Source organism: Polistes dominula, unplaced genomic scaffold (genome assembly GCF_049000335.1).
Source record: "Polistes dominula isolate Pdom_NZ unplaced genomic scaffold, Pdom_raw_medaka contig_28, whole genome shotgun sequence".
NCBI lineage: Eukaryota > Metazoa > Arthropoda > Insecta > Hymenoptera > Vespidae > Polistes > Polistes dominula.
The window spans coordinates 6,132,501-6,152,356 of NW_028300879.1; the positions used below are offsets into that span (position 1 = coordinate 6,132,501).

At 28.3% G+C, this 19,856-nt stretch overlaps 1 protein-coding gene across 4 annotated transcripts in view; it reads left to right on the plus strand.

Moving 5' to 3' along the window:
• The window catches only part of sog (chordin short gastrulation), a 56,317-nt gene that overhangs the window by 2,179 nt on the left and 34,282 nt on the right, over positions 1 to 19,856 (plus strand). For all 4 annotated transcript variants that reach the window (XM_089174739.1, XM_089174732.1, XM_089174735.1 and 1 more), the window contains exon 2: positions 1 to 476. This exon is cut by the window's left edge. In XM_089174739.1, coding sequence (XP_089030865.1) covers positions 347 to 476 — 130 coding nt within the window. In that variant the 5' untranslated portion in view covers positions 1 to 346. The remainder of the gene's footprint in view (positions 477 to 19,856) is intronic.

Sequence of the window (19,856 nt, forward strand, 5' to 3'; positions counted from 1 at the left end):
GAGAGGAAGAGGAAGATAGTTAAGTAGTGAGAGAGGAAAAGAGACGGAAGAGAAGGCACTATATGCGTTGAGAGGTACCGCACGAGTGCCAGCTAAAAGAAAGAAAGAGAAAGAAAGACAAGTACGATAAAAAAGGGGGAAGAGACGTCTTTTACTAAAGAGAAAGAGGACCAGACTCTGTGTGAGGACTCTCAGTGTGCTTTGTGTCTATGTATATGTGCGTAGTACTATAGTGGTAGAGGAAACGAGGAGGAGAAGAAGAAGAAGAAGAAGAAGAAAAAAAAACATATAAACAGGGTGCTATATAGAAGACATTAATAAAAAAAAAAAAAAAACATCCAACAAGATGCATTTTCACGGTGGCCTATTGTTGACGATCTTTCTAATCGTCCTTTTTTGTCCTTCGACGCTTCGAGCAAGAAGAGTCGCACCTTTGATGGAGGATGATTGGGCCAGAAGACCGCATCGAGCTGCCGGTAAGTTTTTCTTCATTTTATTTCTATCAAATCTAATTGTTAGGGATTATCCAATGATAGGTAAACAATTTGAGTATGATTGGTTATTCCTCGATCTTGATTATTATTTATCTTTTGATATCAACATAAACATAAGAGACTCTGGCGTTACTTTTCACCTTTCCTTTTAAAGCTTGAGAACGTTCGAAAATATCGAGAACGTCTCTCTTTCTCTCTTTTTTTCTTTTTTTTTTTTCTTTTTTTTCTTTCTTTCTATCTCAAGTTAAGAGACTACACACTCGAGATGCTTTTACGTAACGAGAACCGCGTGAAAAAGGCGGGAAACGGAGCGATCGTAAACCTTGAGTCGGTGTCGCATGACACGCGGGAATGTATCGGTGCATTCGCATTCGTTCTGTCCTCACTCTCTTTCAAGCCTTCTATCTATCTATTTATCTATTTCTCTTTCTCTTTCTCTCTGTGCAAGTGTGACGTGCAGTGTAAATCTAACTTCGTTTCAAATGGGTATAGTATTGCAATGATCCCTTACACGAAATTCATCTTATAAGCGTTATTATTTAAACTAATGATTTTGTCACAGCATGATATGATATTTGAGGTCTCTTTTGAAATCTCTTGAAAATAATTTCATTATCAATATAATTACAATTTTTTAAATATGCTATTAGTATTGACTTTTTCCCAACTTTTCGTGATAATAATGTAAGTTTTGGTTCGTTTTAATAATAATCCTTAATTAATAGTTAATTGATGTCAATACTTTACTCACCTTCAAGTCTTTCGTTAATATCACACAATTACAAACTAATGTTGAATTGTATGTTTACTTTTGTTGTTTCTTAGTCAAAAGTATGGTTTACATTTCAAACAGTTTTCGCTAATTTACATTTCAATTTAAGCTCGTACAACAAAATCGCAAGAATTCGCCTTTTTTTTCTCCGCCCACGATTAATTTAAGGTCAATACTAAATTATAAAAATAATAATATTAATTTTATTCTATATAATAAAGTATATATATATATATATATCATATATAGGATCACGATTAGATTGAAGGTAACTAGGAAAATAGGTAACCAAATTAAAATCATTTCGACACCAACCTAATACTTAACTCTTATTATATTTCTTCGTTGGTTATTTGTTTGTTATTATTTTTTTTTTTAAATAGAATTTCATTTAGTAGTCTCTAAAGAATTTTGAACAAAATTCGTATGTATATTCCTAATCTTTCTTTGTGGATAAGAACCGAGAGACACGAGACCGGTCGTGGATGAAGTAATGTGCCAGGAAGTAACGTACCGGTGCTTAAACACTTCGAGATGACCCAGATGTTAGAACGAGTTAATGCCTCTGCATATCGGCTTTATGAATTCGCGACATTTCTATCTCGTTCTACGAAAAGAACATTTCTTCCACGAATTTTCTAACATCTGTCTATAAAGATAATTAATCGATCGAAACGAATACACTCAATAGGCTCTTATAACACAGTACTGTTAATCCTTAAAGTGCACACTTGGTAAAAGTTAGTTAAAATGCACTGTGGGTGTTTGAACGCGTCTCCTGAAGCCGCTATTTAATATTTAGACCTCGCAATTTTTTTAAAAGTACCTTGATACATCTTTTTAAAAATAGAATAGGTTTTATACTCATCTGAATTAACACTAGATGGCATTAGACAAATAACCCATTTTTTCGAATTCAGTACCGTTTTTGAGAGATCAAAAATTTGTTGGGGTGTCGAACACCCCATGTGCACTTTAAGGGTTAAAACATAGTTCCAATGTATAACACGATGCAAAAATTGCGGTCTTTCTTCTTGTAAGATGTTATTTTTATAACATGTTTTTCATTTAGCACGAATTCATTAATTTCAACAAATCTCCTATAACACGAATTTCATTATTTTTATGGCCTTTTAAAAACACAGTTTCAATACAATGCGGAACTAATTAACCATGTTATCTCTTTGCGGCATAGAATTTCAGATAATAAAATAGCTCTACTATGTTGCATAGAAATTTGATTACGTTTTAAATTAAACTAAATTGGTATATTTTTTTTATTAATAAAGATATTACATAATGTAATAATGTAAAAACATAAAAAAGGAGTTAATAACCAATTGTTTTGCGTAATTCGGACGAAATATAATCTTATGAGACTGTTTAGCTATTGCAATAATATTTCGAGGTGGGACTAAAAATGTCTCAATGTGCATTACGGTGTATCAAAAAGGTAGGACACTTTTAATCCCACTGTGCTCCAAAGAGTTATATGAGGTTTTAGTATTCTAGTTTAAATTATTTCTTCTTTTTAAGATTACTTTTATTGTTACATTTTGTAAATAATTAACGAGTCCTGTGTGTGTGTGTGTGTTAGTAAATTTTTTAAGAGAGTATTAACAATCCAATTTTTCATTAGATAAGAATAAACTTTCTGATAATTGGATTACTTACACAATTTTTGATTTGTTTTAATTTTATTAAACATAATTAAGAATGTAATTAATATAAATTATCAAAGAATTTTATATTTTTATATATATATTAACACGTTAAGCGCCACGCCGAATTTGCGTGCCTTTCCGTTCAGGCCACAGTTAGCCGTCAGGCGGGCTCTGCCGGGCCGCTCGCCGATAGGCGAGCCAGAGTATAAACAAATGTCGGGTAACGTAATCCGGCCGGGGCTTGCCTTCGTATGTTTACCTCTCCACTTGTAGATAAGATGCACTCGAGAGCCTGACATTTTCAAATCGCAATAAATACTTTGTATATACTTTGTTTATATCCGTATAGTCCCTTCTCCGTCGTAGTAGAGAAAAACCCGAAAAGCGAGGCCTAATAACGCCCAAACGCGTAAGAAATCCTCAGTTGCATAGATATCCTTAAAGCATTGACCAAACTAAAACCGATATCGCATAATTTAAATGTTCAGTCTCACAAGTATGCAAAGACGGACACACGCGCCGCGATAGAAGAACGAAAAGTCTGCCGTCGGTCCCTAGGGACCGACGTGGCCTGAACGGAAAGTCTAGCGTCGGTCCCTAGGGACCGACGTGGCGCTTAACGTGTTAATATAGTTCAAGTAATTAAAAAAATCCTGTATGTGGCATTTTTGTTATTAAAAAAACAAAAAAAAAACCAAATGTGTCATCATTTAGATATTTTAAGCGCTATAAGTGCCAATCCTATTTGTTCTCATTGTCAGATAAAAAACAATTAACTGCTACTTAATTGGCACTTACATTGTTTCCTACAAAGGTAATGCTGGACGTATCGGTGATATCATCTTTTAACGCTAATAACTATTCACAAAGGAAAATTTTCTTTTAATTTTTATTGGCAAGCGGAACATAATATTATAAAAAAAAGAAACAAAAAGTATTTTTTACAAACATTTGTCAATTATCGTCGTCGTCATTTTAATCGTACTATGCACGAGTGATTTCGAATTATACAGAAGTAAAAGATAAAAAGAATTCGCATGCATACATTGTAGAAAAGTTTACGTCAACATGAGGAGTTAATAGGGGCTGATAAAAATGTATCATTTTAATTCTCGTTAATGTGTTTTAAAGAATACTTTACACTTTGACTTATTGCGCAGTTAATAATTCAGATCGAATTTTTAGGAAATAACCTTGCCCTTTTTCAAATAGTTTGAATCAATCGATAATTCGAAGTTTTTTTTTTTTTTGGGATAGAAATTTTTAATATACAAAATACAAGAGAGTCGTTTATATATTTAAAATATTAATAATAAGAAAAGAAACAATTAAACGATTCGACATTATTTATTGATTAATTCAAATCATGCTTTTCTGGAGGACCCCGTCACCGTATATGGTGACGCTCTTCTTGTTGAAGTTATAGTATTTTTAGTTGGAAAAATTTTCCTACTACATTTCCTATTTCGAAACAAAACTATTTTCGGTAAATAAAAGATAGTTTTATATTTTTTTATTTCCGCTAAGTAAAATATAATAATATAATATAACCATAATATTAGGGTCGCATTGTTGATATTTCTACTTATCGCTTCTTTACGTTACGTAGGCGCGTTGACAGTAGAATTTTGGGCTTGGCGAGAAACTCAACCGAAACGGGCTGGGCGACGAACGTGTTAATAGAAATGAAAATATATAAAATAAATATAATAATTTATTATATTTATTATATTTATAGTATTTAAAAATTAAATATTATTTCTTGGTACTCGTACATACTATATAAACAACATTAATAATTAGTATGTACAGAAATAACATTAGTATTTTACGCCCGAATGAACAGTAACAATATTTTTACTATTATTTCTATTGCTATTTTTATATTAGTATTTTTCGTAGTATACTTATCAATAGTTTCTTTACAATCAAATAAAATACTAGTATTGTTTATTGCAATATAAACTATAAAAAGAGTATAGACATTAATACTTATCGATGAAGTTAATAGAAAGAACACATATATAAGTAAAGAGTAGATAACTATGGTTACCTGTTTGCGAGTGCTACCTTGATTGATTTCTGGTGGCCGTCAGGGTAAGTGTACGGCTACCTGTCGACCCTGATGATACCCTTATAAGTTGTCTCTTGTTTTTTGGCTATCCTTACCGACAGAAACGGACGTAAGAATAACACGGAGAGAATGGAATACCTAAATTGGTCATGTCTGCGAGTCACACAAGTTTAACGTTTACTATAAGATGAACAAGCGTGTAGCTTTCGAAAACGGTGAGAACTGAGAAAAGATTTCATTTCAAAGAGAATTCACAGTATGTCGGCTTAATACCAAAGAACTACCTATTTTCAACATTTTCTTCCAAGATCATCTTTTTAACACTTACAAACCTGTAAGTAAAGCTAGTGCTAATCTCAATTAGTCTTTATTACCAGCTTTTGCCGACGGTAAACGTCGTCGTCGTCATAGTCGTCGTAGTCGTCGTAGTCGTCGTAGTCGTCGTCGTAGTTGTCGTCGAGTTTACTTGCAACTAGGCTTAATGTCTTACCACGATCGTATTGACCTCACACGGAGCAACATATCCCGGATATGGTACAACCGGTAAGAGATTATTGATTATAAGCATCATATGAATATTACTCAAAGTAAATCAAGAGATTATAAACGACACGAGTTTGAAGGTAAACTTAGAGAGATTAATTCGTAATAATGAAATTTGTATATTCTGTTTTTAAAGACTACCCACGTAAATGGACCTTATTCACGTGTTTCTTTCTTTCTTTCTTTCTCTTTCTTTATTTGTTACTCTCTTTCTCTCTCTCTCTCTCTTCTTTTTCCTCGTTTCGCGATCCTCTTAACAAGATTCGCGGCTAATTGGCCGCAGCCACGAATACAACGCGGCCGTTGTCCGTTAAAGAAGTTTAGTAAGCCAATGCGTGTCTTTTAAATAGGTAAATCATCATCACAGCTCTCTCAAGTGCCTTTCTCCGAGGAACTAAACTTTCAGAAACGAAACGAGACGAAGAGTCTACGATGATTTTAGTTCCTAAGCTTTGAAATTTATTTATAGAATTTCTGTTTTCTACTCATAGGATCTCTAAACATTTGAGAAATTTATCATGAACAAATTTTACAGTTACAAATTTTACTATTTAATGCTATTGAGAATAATATAAATAAGATATATTCAATAAATACTACATTTTTATCATTAAAAAGATAAAGTGTAATTTCATATTATTATCTTTTTTAAGTTTATATTTATACTTTTCTCAGTTATCTATGAAGAATCAAATTATTATTATATCGGCACACAGTTACTACATTACTTATTATATTAATATAAATATATTAATTATATAAAATATATAATTATTAAATATATAATATTATATTATATTATATTGTATTGTATAATATTATAAATATAATATAATATATTATATATAAATATATATTATATTATATTATATTATATTTAATTTATATTATATATTTATATTATATATATTTTAAATTATATAAATATATAATTATATTATATATTTATAATTTTCATTTTTTAAATATTTTCAAATTACCATTATAGTATAAATTAATTATTCAAATAACTTAGATAGTTCTAACATAGCATATATAATATTTGCTAATTTACTAGTATATGTGTGTATAGTGGTTAATCAGATAAAAAAGAAGTTATAATCGATATTATCACACTAAAAAATTATATACCTGACAAGGGTGAATATCTATTTGATATTAGGTAACCATTTGATTTTCGGATACCTTTCTAGCATTAATTTCATTAATGATAGAACGCGTTTTGCTCTTTTTTTCTATGTCTTCTACATTCGAGACTGAATAATTTATTGCATGTGATTCTATTTACCAAGAAGTACAAACATGCAGCACGTGGTGCAAGAAAACGAAACTCGTGCTCTTGGGTTTGGCAATGCGTTACGTTCTTCTCGAGAAAGCTTGTCGATGGTTCGCAAAGAAGGACAATTTTAAATCGTCGACTTAGTTATTTTTAGGTATCGTTCCTTTGTCTGCCACGGTGTTTGTACAGAGTCGTCACGAGTTTATTTATATCAATATATGTATATTCTAAGGAACTAAAAAAAGGAATAGAATAGTCATTTATAACGCAATATAAAAATACGAGCCTGTTTGTTAGATTCCTTTTTTGTAGTTTCAATCGAACCCCTTTTTAATTACTTAAAAATTATTTAACAAACGCAATTACGTATCTTATGATTTCTTGATATTTATTTAACAAACAAAAAATTACCAATTCGTAGAATAAATTTTGTATTATATATTACAAAGCTATTTTGTTTCATTTTAAATTTATAAATTTGATCCAAATGTTTTTTTAAAACTACTTCTGCTGTTTACTGTTACATTTTTTCTTTATTAATAAGAGTTAATAAAAAAATAAGTTTACCAAGACGTTATAACTATTTACTATTAAATAAGTATTATAAAAATATTACAAAATAACAAAATATATAGTATTATACACAAATCATTGATAGTTGGTAATTTTTTACGTAATTTGATCCAATTGATGAATAATTGTATTATAATTTTAACGATCAATGTTGACATTAATTAATTAATTAATTTTATTAATGTTATTAATTAATTAATAATTGAGAAATTCTATTAACACACTAAACGAATGAAAATTCAATTCTATAGTAAAAATCGATCAAATAATTGAGAAGACCATAAACTCATAGTTCAAATCTTCAATTTAGGTTTACACGTTGTACGATGATACAACAATACCTTTTGAACAATAACAACAAAATAAAAAGGACCCTTATTTCTTATATTTTTTTTTTTCAAAGTTACATAGGGTAGGTATTTCTAATTTATCATTTGCAACGCAAGCTCATAAATTTATCTTGATACCAATTTGAGTAATCACAGTAATCAGGACTCGTGTTTGTAAGTATAACGTTCTGGTAATTGCAACAAGTAGAAGGTCGCTTTATCCTACCTTGTGGTATACATCCTCCCACTGTGGTTGTGTCGTATCTGGTCGCGATCTACTTTGCTCTGGTAATTGCACTCGAAGATTGAAGATCCGACTCGGAGAAAGGAAAGATTTACGGTGTCCAAGTGGCGTTTAATAGTTTGTAACCCTTCGTAAAATTACGCAATAAGGAATTCAACATTGGCGCCTAAGTAAGATAGGGATACTTGGATTTATCTTTGATGAACAGAAACGATGATTCAAATTATTCACGAATTTTTTTTACCAGTTTGCCTTTCAAACGAGGAAGAAACAAAAATAAAAAGATAGAGAGAGATAGAGAGAGAGAGAGAGTAGTTTTTAGTTTTTTCTCTTTTTCATCAGCCTAACGTTTCCCTAATAAAACTTGTTAGCGTGCCGTAAAAGCTGAGAACATCCAGACGAAGTACAAATACATTTGATGACTAGCGGTACTTTGCTTTAATCTCCCTCTCAGTCTGTCTGTCTCTCTCTCTCTCTCTCTTTCTAAACACAACCATATAATCATTCATTTTCTTAAACTTCTTTTTCACAATCGAGATCAGAGAAATTCACGATATTAAAACAAAAAATAGAGATAGAGAAAGAAATTTAGGATATGTGTGTAATGTTTATCTCGAACACAGGGTTATTATATTTCACCGTGTACTTCTATTAGTTCGTTAAGTTCCTTTTTAAAATTAAACATTTTTCACAAAATTTGATTTAAACACTGGTCCGTGTAAATAAAAAAATGAGAATAAAGCATTAATGATAGGAAAGAAAAAAAAATGTTCAAATCGAATAATTCTTTAGTCAGTTCTCTGTAACGTCACAGATTAATGTACGGCGCCTGTTGTATGACAAAACGAGGATATAGCCGTCGAGAAGAAAGTCCTTGCTTGCGTTCTTGCTAGATTTATGCCTTCGTACATAAACGTACAGGCGGAGAGAGAGAAGGTCTCTGAGAATCTCGAAGAGTCACAGGCAGCAGGGCAGCTGTCTCTTTCCACGATGTTCATTTAAATGCAGCACGATGCAAACGATCCGAGGTAAAAAGACCTGAGAATTCAGCGAGAGAGTTTCATTATAAAAGAAAGAAATACAACAAATAAGAGCTTCGTAATTTTAGAATGATGAAGTTTCAAGCTAAGTCCCTTTCCCCCTCTCTCTCTCAGGATTCTAATCGGTTTTTTTTTGTTATCTCTTTGTGGTCTACTGCTAGTTAACTAGCAACTTTATAGTAGATTAGTGCAGAAATAATTACGATTTCTAAGTATCGTATCTTAACACTGTTTCTATTTCTTTAGATATCAATAAGATATCTTTGAACATTTTTGGTTTAGATTATTTTATCATTGGTTTAATAGTATATATGTAATATCATATAATATAATATAATAATAATATAAATATAATAAAAATATAATATAATATAATAATAATATATAAATAAAAAATATAATATAAATATAATATATATATATAATATAATATAATATACATATAATAAATATATAATATAAATATAATAAATTAATTTAATTTGTTTTTATTCTATTGTTATTTTATATATTAATAATATTATAATAAATATATTAATTTTGTTATTTTATATTTTAATAATAGGTCTTAAATTATTATTACATTCCGGAATACTGAATAATGAAAACAATAATATATTCTATCCGTTACAATCGTGTATTACAAATATCTATAATTAAAATATAAAGAGGAAAATCAATTATCATTTTGAATTGATAAATACCGTAATTATTTCAGTACCAACCTAATATTTAAAAACGTAAAAATATCTATTTACGTATACGTTCATTTAATTTCAATTAAATCCAATCTATTATTATTATTTCCCTACCTACTTATCTACATAAAATAGTTCATTTGTTTTTGCTTTTGCAACTAGAGTTGCAATTTATGATATATATATATATATAGTAGGTGTAGAGTACTGTAGTCCAAGTCGAAATACATCCGATCTCGACCACACCTCCTATCGTTCGGGAAGTAATAGAAACACACGAATTGCATCATATATCCTGCCTAGCCCCATCCGGTTAGAATGAAACACTTAACAAAACCCATTCATCATCGTACACTATAACTTGAGTGTCAACGAATCCACAATCGATCTAACTACCATTTAACTAATGTTTTTTAAAGGGATGTTAAGAGAAGAAGAAAACAGTAAAAAGCAAAGAAATTGCAGTAAAGGTGCTGAGTCGTTTTGTGTCTGCAGTCCGTCTAAATATATACATAGTGTCTTCTCCTCTTCCAAGACTGAGGAGATGTGTAGCTTTTCACTTGCATAGAGGACAGAGATACACAAATGTTAAAAGAAAGAAAGAGAGAAAGAGAGAGAGAGAGAGAGAGAGAGAGAAAATAATACATACCAATTTTCACCTTCGTTATATTTTTTTTTTTTAATTTTCGTTGAAAATCACAAGTGTGATTTAGATAAGTACTGAAAGTGTTAAACCAATTGAATTGTTTGATATACTTTCAATATTTTCTTCTTTTTTTTTTAAATTAAATATATTTAATTGGATGATTTTAATTACAAGAAAACATTATCTATTTCTTTTACAACATTAGTATACTGTACTCACAATGTATATTGTATAAATATACTATTTATGATATATAAATATTTATTGATTTATTATATATTATTTTTATATATTATATTATATTATATTTTATATTTTATATTATATTTTATTATTATATAAATATTATATATTATTAATACTTAATATATATTGTACTTACAATAGTATATTTTAATGGGTTATTTATTGTAATAGTGATCGTAATTAATATTTAAGAAAATATTATTAATTATAATAATATTTAACAATTATATTATTTTTAATATATTTATATATTATATAATTAAATAATAATATTTAATAATTATTTAATTTTATATACTTTATTTTTTTTTATTATATTTATTATATTTATTTTAATAATTATATTATTTTATACATTTATTATATATATATTAAATTATATGTTTATATTATTAAATAATAATAATATTAAAAAAATATTATTATATTTTTTATTTTAAATTGTAAAATAGAATTATAACTTTGTAGTTTGAAGGCATATTAATAATTATTGAAAATTAGTTTCTCCAAAGCTAGAAAAACAATTAACATCTATTTTCTTTTTTTTTCTTTTCTATATTGATTTTTTAGCAATATTATCATTGTATTTTTATTTACGGAAAATTGCTTATTATTTTTAATTCAAAATGACGCGTAATAAATCATCGGTGTGCACTATAAACACTCCTCTGATATTTATTAATGATAGAAAACAATATATTTACAATTATAAAAAAAAAAAACGAATGAAAAAAAAACATTAATTACGGTAACGAATGTAAAGAGTCATCGGAATAATCAAGAAAAAAAAACCCACAGACTTATTGCTTACTGTATCGTTATATTGCATTCTTTTCGAATATATTAATACTGTATAACTACGTCATACGGATTGTCGTATGAATTGTCTTCCTCTTATTTTTCTTTTTTTTTTTTCTATTACTAGAAATAAGTGTGCACGAGAGCTTGACATTATTGCGTGATAGGCTTTAAACCGATGTTAAGATTAAATAACTTTCATAAACAAATAACAAATTAACTAATTCTCTCCGATGGTTTCTTTTCTTTTACGAAATAATAATAAAAAAAAAATAAAAAAAAAAATATTTTCATTTCAATTCTTCATAAATAAATTCCTTTTAAAAATAAACGTTAATCTAATGGGCTCCTCTTGTAAGTATTGGTTTATTTATCGTCGTTTGTCAAATAAAAGCCGGTTTTTCATATTATCACAGATTACCTTAATTAAACTCAACTAAATTCTATTCATTTTTCTTAAAAGTATCGAAGAATCTTTCGTAAATGTTTACGTCTGAGTGTCTTATTCTCTCGGATTTATTTTTATTTCCTTTTACTTCACATTTCAATGATAATAACTACCAATAAGAGAACTACAAAGATTAAATCATAATCTAACATTGGTTTATGTTAGAGATTACCTATCTACCATCTGTGTTGCTAGAAAAAAAAAAAAATACCAAGAATCATGGGTAAACATATTTATTCGGAAGTTTGAGTAATGCGTGCAGTAATCAACTTTTCTAAAGGAATTCCGAGTAACTTGGTTTAATCCACGATTAAAGAATGGTGTTCTTGGATCGTATGGAATTTGTCTCGACGTTCATTTGCTAACAACTCGAAGTATTTAATTAGATGAACAATTTATGCAAAATGGTGTTCTATTAGATCGAGTCATAAATAACTTCCGTTTTTTATGAGACAAAGAATGGCGTTTCTGCGACTGATAAGTACAAGACATTTTTCATGGAGTTTTTTTTTTACATTTTTTGCATCTGTTGGACATATCTATTGGATTTTGCTTCAATATTACCTTTAAAAGGTTCATCAAAGTCGAAAATACGTCCTGCACTCGGTTCATCTTTGGGAGATCGTATCTCCAGAATGGAATTTTACAAACCAATTTCTGACTGCCCTATCAGTTATCAGTCTTGTACTGTATACGATGCATATTTTTGCAGTTGCCACTTTAGTGCTATTGCCTTGTTTCAATTCTTAAAGCATTACATATCGAATATGCACTTTTTATTATCCATTTCAGGGGTTAAGAAAAACGGTTAAATGTAACATTGACTACATAAAAAATTTGACAGAAGACTAACTGAATCCTCATCTATGTAGTGATATTGAAAATCCGATTGTTTCGGTGACTTATAGTAGGTAAATACGAAAAATAGATTCTACATAGCCGCATCGGAAGTTACTTATGACTCGACCTAATATTTTTTAACGAAATGAATTCATTTTGAAAAAATTAGACAAATGTAAAACAACAAAATTACGCTTTGAAAGTAACAACTAATTTTGTGTATATATATATGTATTTCATGGGGTAACTTGAAAAAAACCTAAAAGATCCTATATCGTAAACGTTCAAAGAAATGTATATATCGGTTGAACGATCTCGATTCGTAACCTTGGATCGAATCGTTCTCAGTCTTTTCCTTATTCTTAGTAGCCGATCAATCGGATCGATCGATCGATCCGATTAATTCCAACGGAGGTTCTCTTCCAATGCCTTGCACACACATGTATTATTCATTATCGCCTTTATTCATGGCGTCCATCTTCACACCGTTGAACTCGTTCTCTCGAAAGGAAAACTTTACAATACCTTGTAATTTTTCGTTCGAAAATATTTTTCTCAAATTTGGAATGTTTATTAGATTATAAATAAAATTGTAACACTTGTATATATCATTGATAAAATATGTTCGATATTTTTTATATCAAAATAAATTATATTATAGGAATTTTTTTTATTTCAAAATATCTGGTTTTTTATATTTAACACTTTACCGACTACTAGGGTTTCAACAGCATATGAACATCTGACCGACAGTTCAGCGGTAGATTCTACTAATAAATTTTAATTGGATTCTAAATAAGATCCTAATAACAAATTACTGTTTATGTAATGATAGTGACTTTTTATCGCAATGTTAACCGATAACTGAAAGCTAATTAATAAATTTTTGTTCGGTAAGCGTTAGTGACAAAAAAAGCCTATTAATAAACTAGCGGTCGTTAAAGTGTTATTATAAATATATTATGAAAACGATATATATATAATTTAATATTATAATAATATATTTATATTAATTTATTATATAATAATATATTTTATTAAATATAATATAATTTATTATATAATTTAATTATAATATTATATTAAAATATATATATATATTTTTGCAACAAAATTTTAATAACAAAATAAAAATAAATATATAAATGAAACAAAATAGAAATATTTATATATTTTATATAAGCTTCTTAAATTCAGATGACGAGTCAGATTCGTCCACTGTAACTTTGCCCAAGTAAGCAGATGACGAGTCTCACTCGTCAAATGTACCCAAAGGGTTGAGTAAAGAATTCAGATTGAAATGACATACAAAAAAAAATGAAATAACGTATCAATTTGTTTGAAATTTTGTTGAAGCAATGAAACAAACTGGGTACATAGAAGTATATACTACATATGTAACGGACAGTTAGAATAAACATTTGATTTGAAGACTCATACAAGTCTTATACATTTAAAAGCAAGTAAGCACGACATATTCGCGACAACATATTCACGACATATTCGCGACATATTCTATCGTGTACGCCTACGTGATGTCATGCCCGCCGATGTCAGAAATGCCGACCTTGCGGCTGTGGCTTTAAGTCAGTGCACGCGTAATGCGATGCATTCATATTGGCCAAGCCTTTCGACCGATCCCTCCTTGCTTCAAGCTCGAGCTGATAAGCATTGGTTACGATGAGCAAGCTGCCTGCCTTCCTTCTCCTAAGCTTATGATACTTACCTAAGGAATGAACATATATAAGCATGTATAAATAACAATAAGTATAATAATAGAGGACCCAACAAATGAATGAGACTCTTCACTCTATCTGCATACAACCAATACAACTTTCTTTTTCTTTTATATGAAAACATTCATCATAGGTCATGTATTTTTCTTTTATTCTCATCAATGGAAAATAGAATGATGCACCTTTTTATTATTTACCTAAATCTTAGATCATGACCAAAATGACCAAGAATTTCCTCTTAGAAAATGTAATGTATATAATAATCTAATATATATAATACATAAATAATATAAATAATATATAATAATATAAAATAATATATAATATTATAAATATTATAATATTTATAATATTTATAATATTATATATATAATTTAATATATATATTAATAATGTTATATATATAATATTTTATAATATTAAAATAATATATATAATAATATATATATATATATTTTTAAATAAAATATATATAAATTTAATAAATATAATTAATATAATAATTTATAATTAAATGATTAATTTAATATTTCAAATTATTATTTAAATTTAATTATTAATATAATAATTAATATAATATATATTATAATAAAATATAATATAATTATAAATATAATTTTAAATATAAATATATTCCAAATAAAATGTATTACTTTTACATATTAATCCACATATAGCACACAAATGAAATTTATTATTAAATTATATGTAAATACATAAAAATCATCAAATAATTCAGTACTCAAGTAGTTAACACTAAAACTACCACACCAGTCATTTTGTCTGGTTGTAGTCCTAGACAAAACATATGATTTCGGCGTGCCCAGTCAAAGAGTTATTGAAAGGTTTCTTATTTTTTGACCTTTTTATGTTTAGCATAGTGCGCATTCCGTGCTTACGCACGCATACGCATGCCAACGCTTTTACTATAAAGAGTGGAACGCGTGACGGCTAAATCCTTCGCGATCATTCGAGTTATTTAACACGACCAGTCGTCAGTCGGGCAGATGCAAGACTAAGGAAAGAGTGAGAGTATTAATGCTGACTTTAAAGCGCGATAACTGACGACCCCGTATAGTCTCTCAGACCCTTGACAGTATAAGAAAGAAAGAATAAGAGAAAGGGAGAGAAAGGGGGAGAGAGAGAGAGAAAGAGAAAGAACTTTAAAACCAAGTACAAAATTACAAGGAATCTCTGAGTTGGTGCCCCCGATTTATTAGCATTTGTAAGAAACGAAATGGTCTCTCTTCTCTTTTAGGATTTCCTTAAGAAAATTCGTTCGTGTTGATGATGATTGCGCGTGATTTCTTTATAAAAATTATTTCCAAGAAAGAGGAATGAAAATGGGTATGACGTGGTAGTAGTCAACATCTTTGATTAAAAGATATTGAGGTACGCTTTACGATGTAGGGTAACATCACTGAATATGAAAGCCCATTATTGTTTGTATTATGTATTTTTAGACATGTAAAATTACATGGAAAATATGAGTATTATTAATATGAATGAATAAATGAATATATTTAATTAATTTAATTAATTATATTTAATATTATCAACTCAAAGTTATAATTGGCCCCAGGAACGTTTGAGACAAATGTATTTTAGTTGAAATAATTCTAAATTAAAGTTAATATTTTTATTTTATAAAAAATACAATAATTTTTCAAAAAACTTATTAAAAAAGTTTTTTTATAAACTCATTTTCAACATAAAACCAATATCGACGGAATTTAATTAATATTATCAACTCAACGTTATATTATCAATTCAACTTAATATTATCAACTCAAAATTATAATTGGCCCCAAAAACGTTTAAAACAAATGTATTTTAGTTGAAATAATTCTAAATTAAAGTTAATATTTTTATTTTATAAAAAATACAATAATTTTTCAAAAAACTTATTAAAGAAGTTTTTTTATAAACTCGTTTTCAACATAAAAACAATATCGACGAAAATCAAAAATAACATCGTTTCAAAATCAATGTTTGGTTTTTTTTCATAAAAAAAATTTTTAAGGAATGCAATGTTAGTCTGTCTTTTGTATAAAAAATAAAAAAAAGAAATATTGTGCCAATACACCAACACCATTTGAAGGGTGACCAAAGTTATTAGCATCACAAGAAGGAAGAATGTTGGGTAGATATATTCAAAGAGGTGAAACTTTGAGTACTACTATGCCGGTAAATGTATTAAAAGGAGAGGACAGGAAAGTCAATTCGTAAATGGGGACAGCCATGAAAGAATTAAAGTGTCCAAATTATTTATAAGATGAAGAAAAGAAAAAAAGAAACTATTCCAAAGAATGTAAAAATACGTTTAGCATTTAAATATCAAAAAAAAGAAAAAAAATACAAGAATTGGACTATCCATGAATGGAATTACTTTTCACATGATGTTTCAAAGTTTTGAAATATATTAAATTGAAATAAAAATGTTTAAAGTGTGTTCAGTTTTGTTTCACGTATGTACGTCTTCTTCAAAATCAAACAGTAAACTAAACTCGTTGTCCCCTATGAAAGTCAGTTGACATTCTTCTATTGATTGTTGTTTAAATATCTTTTCGTATATTATTTTCTTTATATGTATATGTATATGTATATGTATATGTATATGTAGTCTTAAGGAACATCATATACATATCAATCAATAAAAGAATTTTGACTGACTTTCATAGAGGACAATGAGTTTAGTTTACTGTTGGATTTTGAAGAGAATGTTGCGTTGAACTAATACTTCATGATTTTAGACTACAATATACATTTTCTTCGATTAACTAACAATTATTTAAGGTATATCAAACACTCAATGTACGTCACATCCTCATATACAGTTGTAGCCCTTTTCGGACACGTGTCCACTCTCAGCCACCACACAGAAACCGTGCTAATCTTATATATATATTTAAATACATATAAATATATATAAAATATATATTTTATATGTATTTTACATAATAAATATATTATATAGATATAATAAAAATAAATATTATAATTATATATATAAATTAATTCCGACCACTACGACACCCATGTCTAAATTGAATACTTCCGAAAAGGGTTAAGATATTAATTTTAATTTTACTATATAAATTTTACTATATTTATTTTAATTTTTATAAATATTAGTAAATATATTAAATTTATACAGTTTTTTTCTATATTAATTTTAATTTTACTATATAAATTTTACTATATTTATTTTAATTTTTATAAATATTAGTAAATATAATAAATAAATACAGTTTTTTTCTGTATTAATTTTAATTTTATTATATTAATTTTAATTTTACTATATAAATTTTACTATATTAATTTTAATTGATATAAATATTAATATTACACGTATAACTATATTCATTATTTATTTATAAATACTTAAGAAAAATATTATTTTCACATAGATACTGTTATTTATCATAAATATGTAAAAATATTTGTAAAAAATATAAAATTAATGATTTTAACCTAATATCACCCTTAACATAAGAGTCTATTTAAAGATTCAATTTTCATTATAAGATGAATAGTCCATTTAGTTTTATTGCTTTTTAAAGACAATTTGGATATATAAAGGTAGCATCAGTAGCCTCACTATATTATTCATGGATCTATTTGTAGCATGTGATGCATTGAACCCACTGTACATAAACACGAAGAACAAAAATGCAAACAAAATAAACATTTTATATCGTTATCCAAATCCAATTCGGAACATTCTTCCTTGCCAGTTTGTTTTTCGTCTAAATTTCACAAATACTTCATACCCTGTGTTCGATAAAAAAGAATTATTTTATCTGATTGTAAAAATTATTTATTAATATTTCATTTAAACGATAATAACATATTTTAATAACTCTAAAAATAGTTAGAATCAAAGTTAATGAAAAAAACTGATCAATAATTTTTAATTACAAAAACTTATTGTTAATGATATTTTATTGAAAAAATGTTTATTACGTGAATGTCAATCTCATGTGAATTTTTGTTTAAAAAATGTTTGTAATAATATATCTTAATATATATAAATTACGTGTTACGTTGTTTGTCCGCAATGGACTTCTAAACTACTGAACCGATTTTAATCAAATTTTGCACACTGTATGCAGTTTCATCCAACTTGAAAGATAGGATAGTTTATATCTCAATTTATAATCGCAATATTATTTTATTGCGAATTATTTGTTTATTAACAAAGAGTCATGATTATCTCTGTTAGTTCGATAAGATTCTAACAGATGGCGATATAAGGTAATTCGTTGACTTAAAGACGTGTGTATCGGACTGATTGTGAGCCACAGCAATGCGTGGCGGGGCACCCCTAGTATATATATATATATATATATATATATATGTTTCATATTCGGTACCGTTACTCTACTACTATTGTAAACGAAAATCTTAGTCTTTAGAAATAGGAATGAATAATTTGTTAACACTGAGAGGTAGTTTGAATAAATTTCAAGTTTAATGATGCCTACCATTAGATCTATAAAAATGTTGAAGCAACGTGAGGGATCTTTGATCTTTGTTATACGATAGTTCATTGGTTATAAGATAGACCCATGTTCTCTTTTGTCCACATGGAAATATATATATTTCTCATGTTAATTGGAGCTTTACTTTCTACTACTACCCAAAGATGAAGATCGGCGTTTCTACTTTGGTTATATTATGCGAAAGGTATACCACGTAAGATGTACACGTACGTCCAAGTAGTAGGGGTAGTGCACTGGCCCGTACCGCCCGAAATACACAGGACAACCGACTCTCTGATACCAAGCAACGCATTCTACGAGTGGCAGAAGAGAACCATGAGGTTTCTCTTTCGGCCGTTTGCTCTTCAACCGTGACTCTTCTTCTTCTTCTTCTTTTTATTTTTATTTTTTCTTTGATTTTCTTTTTCTTCTTCATCTTCATCTTCATCTTCATCTTCTTTTTCTTCATCTTCTGCTTCTTATTCAGCCAGGCCTGTAGCCAAGAGAGAGAGTATCGGTAGCAAGGATCTGACTATGACGTGTTCTACGTGCAAATATATACCTACTCAAAGTTTTACTCATGATAGACGTGGTTCATGCTGATCAATATCATCGCTAAGTCACCCAATGATGACGAAGCTAAAGTAACTTATTATTCTAGAGATCATCTTTACGATCGTGACAGATAGAGAAAAGACTGTTAGCACTGGGTAAAAGTATTTATTTTTTGTGTTGTGCATTTCTTTATTTTCTTTTTTTTTTCTTTTCCGTGCTAAGAATATATTAAACTCGATTTTATAGTTACAAGTTGAAAATGTAACTTTGTATTTACCGATATCGAAAGATATGAACACACACATATATTAATATGTAGTTAAACTTGAGAAGAGAATATTAGACTTCGTGCCTATGTCTACCGCTATCATTCGTAATTCATGGCAATTTCAC